The 10,000-nt window shown below is 39.3% G+C and overlaps 1 protein-coding gene across 6 annotated transcripts in view; it reads right to left on the bottom strand.

The window, feature by feature from the left end:
* Positions 1–1,208: 1,208 nt before the first annotated feature.
* LOC133646879 (forkhead box protein P1-like) overlaps positions 1,209–10,000 on the bottom strand; it is a 17,602-nt gene continuing 8,810 nt past the window's right edge. For 5 of the 6 annotated variants that reach the window (XR_009825372.1, XR_009825371.1, XR_009825373.1 and 2 more), the window contains 10 exons: positions 9,851–9,952; positions 7,889–7,976; positions 7,695–7,826; positions 5,859–6,000; positions 5,706–5,776; positions 5,521–5,622; positions 2,086–2,207; positions 1,916–1,976; positions 1,796–1,858; positions 1,209–1,721 (listed from right to left, as the gene is read on the bottom strand). Coding sequence is in view for 1 of the 6 variants with exons in the window: in XM_062042756.1 (XP_061898740.1) it covers positions 1,840–1,858; positions 2,086–2,207; positions 5,521–5,622; positions 5,706–5,776; positions 5,859–6,000; positions 7,695–7,826; positions 7,889–7,976; positions 9,851–9,952 (778 nt within the window). In the remaining 5 variants the exon portion in view is untranslated. The remainder of the gene's footprint in view (positions 1,722–1,795; positions 1,859–1,915; positions 1,977–2,085; positions 2,208–5,520; positions 5,623–5,705; positions 5,777–5,858; positions 6,001–7,694; positions 7,827–7,888; positions 7,977–9,850; positions 9,953–10,000) is intronic. The other variant, XM_062042756.1, reaches the window with a different exon arrangement.

Genomic DNA, 10,000 nt, shown 5'->3' with positions numbered 1-10,000 from the left:
ACTGGCCTGCACAGAGTCCTGACCTGAACCCAATAGAACACCTTTGGGATTAATTAGAACGGAGACTGAGAGCCAGGTCTTCTCCACCAACATCACTGTGTGACCTCACCAATGCGCTTTTGGAAGAATGGTTGAAAATTCCTAAAAACACACTCCGCAAACTTGTGGACAGCCTTCCCAGAAGAGTTGAAGCTGTAATAGCAGTAAAAGGTGATATGTGAGTCAAGGCAGGTGGCCAAATACTTTTGGCAATATGTTGTGTATATACAGGTGTATATATATATATATATATATATATATATATATATATATATATATATATATATATATATATATATATATATATATATATATATATAGTGTGTGTGTGTGTGTGTGTGTGTGTGTGTGTGTGTGTGTGTGTGTGTGTGTGTGTGTGTGTGTGTGTGTGTGTGTGTGTGTGTGTGTGTGTGTGTGTGTGTGTGTGTGTGTGTGTGTGTGTGTGTGTGTGTGTAAATATATATATGTGTGACAATCATTGGTACTTTAACTTATATCACTAAATTGGCCCTAGTGTGTGAATTAGGGCTGCAACAACTAATCGATTAAATCAATTAAAATCGATTATTAAAATAGTTGCCGATTAATTTAGTCATCGATTCGTTGGATCTATGCTATGCGCATGCGCAGAGGTTTATTTTTATTTTTTATTTTTTTTAATAAACCTTTAATTATTAACTGCAACATGTACAAACAGCTGAGAAACAATAATCAAAATAAGTATGGTGCCAGTATGCTGTTTTTTTTTTCAATAAAATACTGGATAGGATAGAAATGTAGTTTGTCTATTTTATCCGATTATTAATCGATTAATCGAAGTAATAATCGACGGATTAATAGATTATCAAATTAATCGTTAGTTGTAGCCCTAGTGTGACTGTTGTCTGTGTTGGCCCTGCGATGAGATGGCGACTTGTCCAGGGTGTACCCCGCCTTCCGCCCATGTGCAGCTGAGATTTAAAAATTATATATATATATTTTTTATTTTTATTTTATTTTATTTTTTTATTTTTATTTTTCAAATTAATTTAGGTTAATGTAGATTTTTTTGAATCGATAAAAAATTGTTACGGTTAGTCTGAAAATCATATTTTTTACACATATATATATTATATATATGTATTTTAACAACACAAAGAAAGTCACAACAGTTTCTGGAAGAAGTCACTTTATTAGAGGCGCACATTAAAAAGTAGTGATTTTTAATCAATCAAATTTCAATGTTCATCACAGTTTGTACTACAATTAAAGTGTACACAAATACTCAAATAGATTTAAAAAAATCATGATAGCACATGAGATTGTACAGTAGTTATATACACACTTCAATATGAGTAGCATCACCTGATTTTATTTAGAATTTTCAACTTTTATTTTTATATACATTTAGTTTGGTCCCTAAAACCACAAAAAAGTGAGATGAAAATTGACAAATGTGAATAAAATATGTCAATAAAATACCCAGTTTTCTTTAAGACGTAAATAAAATTGTACGCAAACTACAGCTCTCCATTTCCAACCAATATCTCTACTTGTAGCATATTTTATGCCACAATATGAATATTTTAATGACAATATTTGAGTCTTAATGAGTCTTAATGAGTCCTTCTGGTCGCCATTTTGTATCACGCCCAGCTGTAGACCGCCATTATTTACCGTTCGGTCACATTTCCAAAGCGTACCTGCCAGACGGGGAAGACAAATGTAATTTTATTTATCTATAAGAGATTTTAAATTCTGATGCTGAAATACTCACTGCTGGACTCGTGTCCGTTTGTCGTTTCCAGAAACTAGACAATGTCACGTCAGTAAACGGCGTCTGCAAGACACAAAAATGGTCAAATTTGAAACATTCCACAGTCATCTTTCCTCTCACCTGTCAGCTGGTGTTTTAAAAAACGGACCCAAAATGGCCGCTCTTCATCAAAGGCGGACTCCTGGATGACAACAAATTAGCATAATAAGCACTTTTGTTCTGTGCTTCCTCGGTCAATTTGTTGTCGTACACAACTGTAAATCCAAATATCACGTTTCCTCCTTACTGACCCCGTCATCTTCTGGGACCTCCTGCGCTGGTACTCCACCTCGTCCACCGTCCACACCGCGCCCTTGGCGGTCTCCATTCTTACGAAGCAGCGGTGCAAGCTCAAGTTGTGGCGCACCGCGTTCTGAAGCACAGTGACCAGAGAAAAACAAAATAATAATAAAAATAAAGTGCATGCCAGACAAACAGGTGGCGCTATAGATAAATGTGAGACCATTTCACGGGATGTTTCAGCAATAATAAATGTAAAAAATACCTAAAATTATACAAAATAATACAAATAAAATGTAAATATAAATGTGTTTAGGATAATACATGTAATAGAATATTATAAAATATTAAAAAATAAATTTTATAAAATGTGTAGAAGATAATAAACACATATAATAAGGTTAATAATATAATGCATTGAAAGAATTAGGGAGGTGTACCGAATTGGGTACTTTCATAGGCACCCCACCGGATTTCATCAGTACACGTAAAATCAAACGGTGCCATATTTCCATACCTTCGTTGCACGTGATGTCACGTCCGGTTGCAGACTTAACACCGGGCTCACGTAAACAATCGCTCGATCAGCGCTCGCCGCGGACTCAGCCAAACTCCCTCTAAATTTGGCAATTTTCAACACCAACCAAGCAAGTATGCTTGGTACAAAAGGCTCAAATGTAAAGTAAGGCTCCACTCTTCCAAAAGGCGCTAGCTTCATGCTAATTTACATAGGATTTGCCATAGACAGGCTAGTAATAGCATTAGCGAGTCTACATGGCGAATTCAACACCTCCAAATTTGGTAATGAAAACTACAACTGAGATGAATGTTACAATCAAACAGCTGGTGTGCAATAAGCACAATACCTACAGTATAAACATGTTGTAGGGCGCAACATAACACATCCTGGAAAAATCTACTTTCTAATTAGACAACATACCGTAGATAGCATATACAGTACTGCCATCTAATGTCTTGGAAGTGCCTCTTGAAACTGTTTCAAAACCTCATCAGGAGTCCTGACAAAAGCCGAAAATGGCAGAAAATTAATATTTTTCCCCAAAAAAAAATTTTTGCCAAAATGTTACCCAAAAAATTAATAAAACAGTCTCTCTTGAACGGTACAATACTGGTCCTGTAGTTGTGGGAGACGTCCCAAAACATCATTGGGAGTCCCAACAAAACCCGAAAATGGCAGAAAATGTATATATTTTTAAAATCTTGTTTCCGCTTAAATGTGGTAAGGGGGGACCCTTACCCAAAACATTTTAAAAACTGTCTCTCTTAAACGGAACAATACTGGTCGTGTAGTTGTAGGAGACGTCCCAAAACCTCATCGGGAGCCCCGAAAAAAGCCCCGAAATGACGGAAAATGTATATATTTTTTTAAACTTTTTTCCGCTTAAGTGTCGTAAGGGGGACCCTTACCCAAAAAATTGTAAAAACTGTTTCTCTTAAACAGCACAATACTGGTCCTGTAGTTGTAGGAGACGTCCCAAAACCTCATCGAGTCCCAACAAATTCCGAAACTGGCAGAACATTTTTTATTTTTAAAAACACTTTTTTCCGCTAAAATGTCGTAAGGGGCACCCTTACCCATCCATCCAGCCATCCATTTTCTACCGCTTGTCCCGTTCGGGGTCGCGGGGACTGCTGGAGCCTATCTCAGCTGCTTCGGGCGGAAAGCGGGGTACACCCTGGACAAGTCACCACTTCATCGCAGAGCCAACACAGATAGACAGATGACATTCACATTCACATTCACACACTAGGGCCAATTTAGTGTTGCCAATCAACCTATCCCCAGGTGCATGTCTTTGGAGGTGGGAGGAAGCCGTAGTACCCGGAGGGAACCCACGCAGTCACGGGGAGAACATGCAAAGTCCACACAGAACGATTCCGAGCCCAGGATCGAACAAAAATTTTAAAAATTATCTTGCTTCAACAGCACAATACTGGTCCTGTAGTTGTAGGAGACATCCCAAAACCTCACCAGGAGTCCCGACAAAACCCAAAAATGGCAGAAAATGTGTTTTTTTTTCAACTTTTTTTCGCAAAAATGTTGTAAGGGGGGACCTTTACCTAAAAATTTTAAATAAAATGTCTTGCTTCAACAGCACAATACTAGTCCTGTAGTTGTAGGAGACGTCTCAAAACCTCATCGGGAGTCCCGACAAAACCCGAAAGTGGCGGAAATTTTTTAATTTTTCCCAAAACTTTTTTTCCCAAAAATGAAAAAAATTGTCCTGCTTCAACTGCGCAATACTAGTCCTGTAGTTGTAGGAGATGTCTCAAAACCTCATCAGGAGTCTTGACAAAACCCGAAAATGGCAGAAAATTTATATTTTTCCAAAACTTTTTCCCTGAAATGTCGTAAAATGTAAAAAATACTGTCTTGCTTCAACAGAACAATACTGGTCCTTTTGTTGTAGAAGACGTCTCAAAACCGCATCAGGAGTCCTGACAAAACCCGAAAATGGCAGAAAATGTTTGTTTGTTTTTAAACTTTTTTCCACTAAAATATCGAAGGGGGGATCCTTACCCAAAAATGTAAAAAATGGTCTTGCTTCCACAGCGCAATACTGGTCTATTAGTTGTAGGAGACATCTCAAAATCTCATCAGGAGTCTCAACAAAGCCCAAAAATGGCAGAAACTTTTTTTTTGCAAACATTTAAAAAAAACTGTATTCAACAGCTCAATACTGGTTCTGTAGTTGTGGGAGACTTCTCAAAACCTCATTTGGAGTCCCAACAAAACACGAAAATGGTAAAAAATCTATTATTTTTCCAAAACTGTCTTTGCTAAAATGTCTTAAGGGGGGGACCCTTACCCCCCAAAAACTTAAACTGTCTCACTTCAACGGAACAATAATGGTCCTGGAGTTGTGGGAGACGTCTCAAAACCTCTTTTGGAGTCCCAACAAAACCCGAAAATGGCACAAAATTTATATTTTCCATAACTTTTTTTCGCTAAAATGTAATAAGGGGGAGCTTTACCCAATACATTTTAAAAACTGTTTTTCATAAACGGCACAATACTAGTCCTGTAGTTGTGGGAGACGTCCCAAAACCTCATTGGGAGTCCTGACGAAACCCGAAAAAGGCAGGAAAATTCTATTTTTTCAAAACTTTTTTCCGCTTAGGAAAAGAAATATTCCATATTATACTGGAATTTCAAGCCAACATACTGTATCCTCCTGAGAACCAGCGTCCTCTGCAGTGGAAATGAGTCCTTTTGTGTAACAGGCCAAAATGTGTAACGCTGACGCAATATATAAAGCAAAAAATAAATACAAAAATGTCCACTGCAGTGGACACTTGTTCTCAGGAGGATTAGTCCCAATTTTGGTATTTAGTTTGATATAAAATTAGGAGTAACATGTTTTCATGGCACGAATCAGGTGCAATACGTCTGTCTTCAAACATGCAGTAACATTTGGGGTCACCTTCCAGGTTGCGGCGTTGCGTCTGAAATAAGCGAAGGTCCGAGTGAACCAGTTGTAGATTTCGTTGAGTGTGAGCTGCTTGTCTGGTGACGCCATGATGGCCTGGAAGAAAGAAGTGTTATGCAGGGAATGGTCTGATCGCTCATAAAAGCCTGCAAACAAAAAATGACAAGCCTTGCACCTACCTGTCTTATCAAGGTTGCGTACGTAAACGGTGGTCTGATATCAGCGTCCTTGTAGAGCGCGTGTTCATTTTCTGAAACGAGGGCGGGAAAGAAAAAAGTGGAATTTGCCGCTTGGTGCTGACATTTTTGTTGTTGTTTCAGCTATGTGGGGACCTGCAGAGTAGAAGGACGGGTGATGGCGGCGTCTCACCGCCTCAACACGCGACATGGGGCAGGACTCCTTCTGCGACTGGGAGTTGATGTTGGCAAGAGGCAGGGGGGACACCCGGGCGCCATGTGACGGACTCGGTGAGGGCTATGCGGACAAAAGAACGTGAGAGGACGCGTGACGGAGCGATTGGATTCGCCACGGAGGGGGGGCACTTGTAACGTCAATTAGTCTGAGTTAAACAGTGAAATTGTTTGCTGAGTGAAGATGAAGAGCTGATTAGTTTTCACGTCTCAACACAGGAGACGGAACACAACAACAAACGACAAAACGTGTAGGAAATGTGGACAACTAAAACACATGTTGGGCCCCAGAAGCCCTTAAAATCAATACGTCAGTTCAGTGTTTCCAAAGGACTGCAATGTATTTGTGGCAGCGGTGCGGTTTGCCTATGTGGCGCAAAAGCGACTTACAATGTGTTGCTTTTTTGAAAAAGTAGGGTCTGATTACTAGGAGTGGCATGTTGATATGGCGACATATAGCACAGTCATGCAACCATTACCGTTATGATAGTAAACTTCTGACAATAAGTATTACCGTTTCAAATTCGAATTATTGTAAAACCGTCATTAATGGCATCACTTAGACTCACGGTGATACTGTGCATTTCTTGGAGAAGCAGCTAGTGCGCTAAACGCTAGCTATGTAAACGCTCACATGACTACATTGACATCATTCTACATTACACACGTTTTGCCTTTGATGTTGGTAAACACTAACATAATACAGGTATAAGAATTTACCCACAGGGAAATTGCATTGTTTTAATAGTCTGACTATTTTGATGCTCCTATTGTGTTGCCATCTAGTGGACAACATGTGTAGATTAGGTCATTGACCTTTAATTAAACAACGAATGGAAATGTGCACAGCATTTACTAATATGGCCCAATGCAAACAAGCTTCCCTAGTCAGGGTGCAAAAAAAATGGGACACAGCCTGCTCACTGAACTTTCTGGACATTATATAAAACGTTTGTGCACCATAGAATATTACACCCATTCAAATGCATTACAAAGCATGATGGGAAAAATGCTAAACATTCTCTCCACACTTATCTATGTTTTGCGCATTTTAGCTGCTTTTGATATTTCTTATTGATTACAAAACGTTAAGGGGGTCGTCACGGAAGTAAACAAGGTAGAAGTCGAACTTTCACAAACTCTTACTATCCAAATGTATTAATTATTATTATATATCCAATATATTAATATATGTACACACACATGTATGTATGTGTGTATATATCTATATATATAAATGTATGTAAACACATACTGTATACATGTATATATATGTATAGTTTATAGTAACTTTACATGCAGTCGGCCCCCTATGTGGCCCCCAAGTCACCCCTGACATACATATACTATATCTTAGGTCATTTGTGTTATAGTATTTTTTCTAATTACTATAATGAGCCTGCGTCTTTGTGCCACAGTTTGAGAATGAATCAGCTTGTTGTATGTATGTCTTGGCTCCGCCTCCTCCGGTCAAATTATGCAAATGTACCATCTACATTTTTGCAATAATACAACAGATGTTACAAACACTCTTAAAATAAAATAAAAAGTAAAAAAATAACTAATTATCGTTGCAAATTTCAATCAATTTTCATTTTTTGCATTGAGGTCCCTAAAATTCTGAGAAGTGGTTGCAAATTGGGCCTGGTGAACGGAACTACAGGAACCATAGCTAAGCTAATGCAGTCTTTTTGTGTCAAATATACTTAAGCACCGAATGAAAGCATGTGTTGTTGTTTTACACGCAGGCGCGCATACCTGCCGACAGAGCGGTTCAGCTGACAGATCACATGGTGTCGGAGGTGGTCCTGCCGGAGCCGAGTGGGGATCCGCAGCAGGAAGTAGCAGGTGAGCCGTCATCGCTCGCAGGCGCTCTCGTTCTTTGCGGAGCTGGAGGGACCGGAGGACAGGTGAGGCAGGTGTGCCTAATGAAGTGGCCGGTTCACGCCCACCTGAATCTCCAGCTGATGAACCACTTGCATCTGGACTCTGCACTGAGCCGTGCTTCTGTCGTCTAGTGTGTGCTCGCAGCGCATGTGCCTGCAAACGCGCACGTTAAGGAAACACAAAGCATGTCTCAAAGGGGCCACTCTGCAAGTCTTCTTCATGGCTTCATGCTGGAAATGTGGAAAGTGCTTACTGGGAACATGCTGTTTTGTGTCCGGGCCTGTAGCTTTAACCTCTTAAGGCCCAAGCTTTTTTTTTATTTCTCTTTGCTATTTGGGCTTATTGGACCCTAATCAGAATACAAACTAAAAATAATCTTTTAATATGATGTACTTAGTCCATAAGTGCACAAACGTGTACTTCACGTGTAGTTACATGCAAATTGTTATTTTTACACTTTTTTTTTTCCAAATTCCATTGTATGTTATACTCTTCTGACACCACCAGATAGCAGTGTAAGTGTCCATAAGACCCCAATTCAGTAGTGTACACAATTTTGGAAATAAGAGCTAAAAGGTGCTGTCCACGCATGTGGCCACTAAGCCTTTAGAGGTTAATGCTAATGAACTGTTAGTCTACGCCTGTGTGTCTCCAATAAGCACCATTGTGTACTTTTATTTGACATATACACAAAATTAACAGTGGAAACTTGATTTACAAACACCTCTATTTGCGAACTTTTCCATTTACAAACTTTTTGACCGCAACATATATGCCTCTGTGTACGAACGCTTCATTCATTCATTTTGTGCACACACACACAAACACACACGGCCCCGCCCTCTCCATTCCCCCCCTCTCTCTGCTCCTTTTTCTCCTCTAAGTGGATTTTACTTTTTAAAATGTTTGTTATTGTAGCAATATGGTCGTTAAAGTGACGGATTTTTGTGATTTCTGATCGTATGTGAGGGCACCAAAGGGACTTCTGTGTGTTGTCATACAGCACAGCTTGTCGTTCGAAGTGTACAAGCCTTTGTTAAAATAGGTACGTTAAGTGGATTTTACTTTTTAAAATGTTTGTTATTGTAGCAATATGGTCGTTAAAGTGACGGATTTTTGTGATTTCTGATCGTATGTGAGGGCACCAAAGGGACTTCTGTGTGTTGTCATACAGCACAGCTTGTCGTTCGAAGTGTACAAGCCTTTGTTAAAATAGGTACGTTAAGTGGATTTTACTTTTTAAAATGTTTGTTATTGTAGCAATATGGTCGTTAAAGTGACGGATTTTTGTGATTTCTGATCGTATGTGAGGGCACCAAAGGGACTTCTGTGTGTTGTCATACAGCACAGCTTGTCGTTCGAAGTGTACAAGCCTTTGTTAAAATAGGTACGTTTGTCGGGGCTGGAAACTATTATTCGTATTTATTAGGGCTGTGAATCTTTGGGCACCACACGATTCGATTCGATTCTTGGGGGTAACGATTCTATTTAGAATCGTTCTCGATTCAAAACGATTCTCGATTTAAAAATCAATACTTTTTTTAAATAACATTGGGTGCCAGTTCAATGATGAACTACATTCTTCCGTAAAATAGATGAACAGCTTTAATACATTTGAATATTACTTCAAAGAAAACTGGTTTTGTTGAATCGATTAGGAATCGTTACAAATAAGAATCGCGCTTCATTCGAAAATCTATTTCTTTTGACACTCCTAATATTTACATTGTTTCTTAAGGAGAAATTTGCTTCACTATACAAACTTTCCGACTTGTGAGCCCTGTTTCAGAACCAATTAAGTATCACATGCATCAAGGTAACATTAAGGAGTGAGACAGGTGGACACAAACGTTAGCAACACTAGCATAGCTACCACGACTGTAGCCCACCAACGGGTAATTGGCAGTGATTCAGGATTTATTTTAAGAAGTGTAGCGAAGCCTTTTTTAAAAATTTGTTTTATTTAAAAAAAAGCAATGGGCTTATCTGGCTAGGGGCGGGTCATGAAGGCGGCATCATGCACCTACTTTATAAACTGTCGGAGGTTATGGCAGACAGACTCGCATCCCGGCCAGTTGCACACGCCGTGACCGTAGAGGACGCCTGTGACGGTTAAGTCAGCTGGAGTGCTGGTTGAAGAAGAGGAGCAAACGCAATTGGCTTTGTTGTCTTTACAT

Source organism: Entelurus aequoreus, linkage group LG03 (genome assembly GCF_033978785.1).
Source record: "Entelurus aequoreus isolate RoL-2023_Sb linkage group LG03, RoL_Eaeq_v1.1, whole genome shotgun sequence".
Taxonomy (NCBI): Eukaryota; Metazoa; Chordata; class Actinopteri; order Syngnathiformes; family Syngnathidae; genus Entelurus; species Entelurus aequoreus.
The sequence above is the reverse complement of the archived record's forward strand: the minus strand, read 5'-3'. Positions and strand labels throughout refer to the sequence as shown.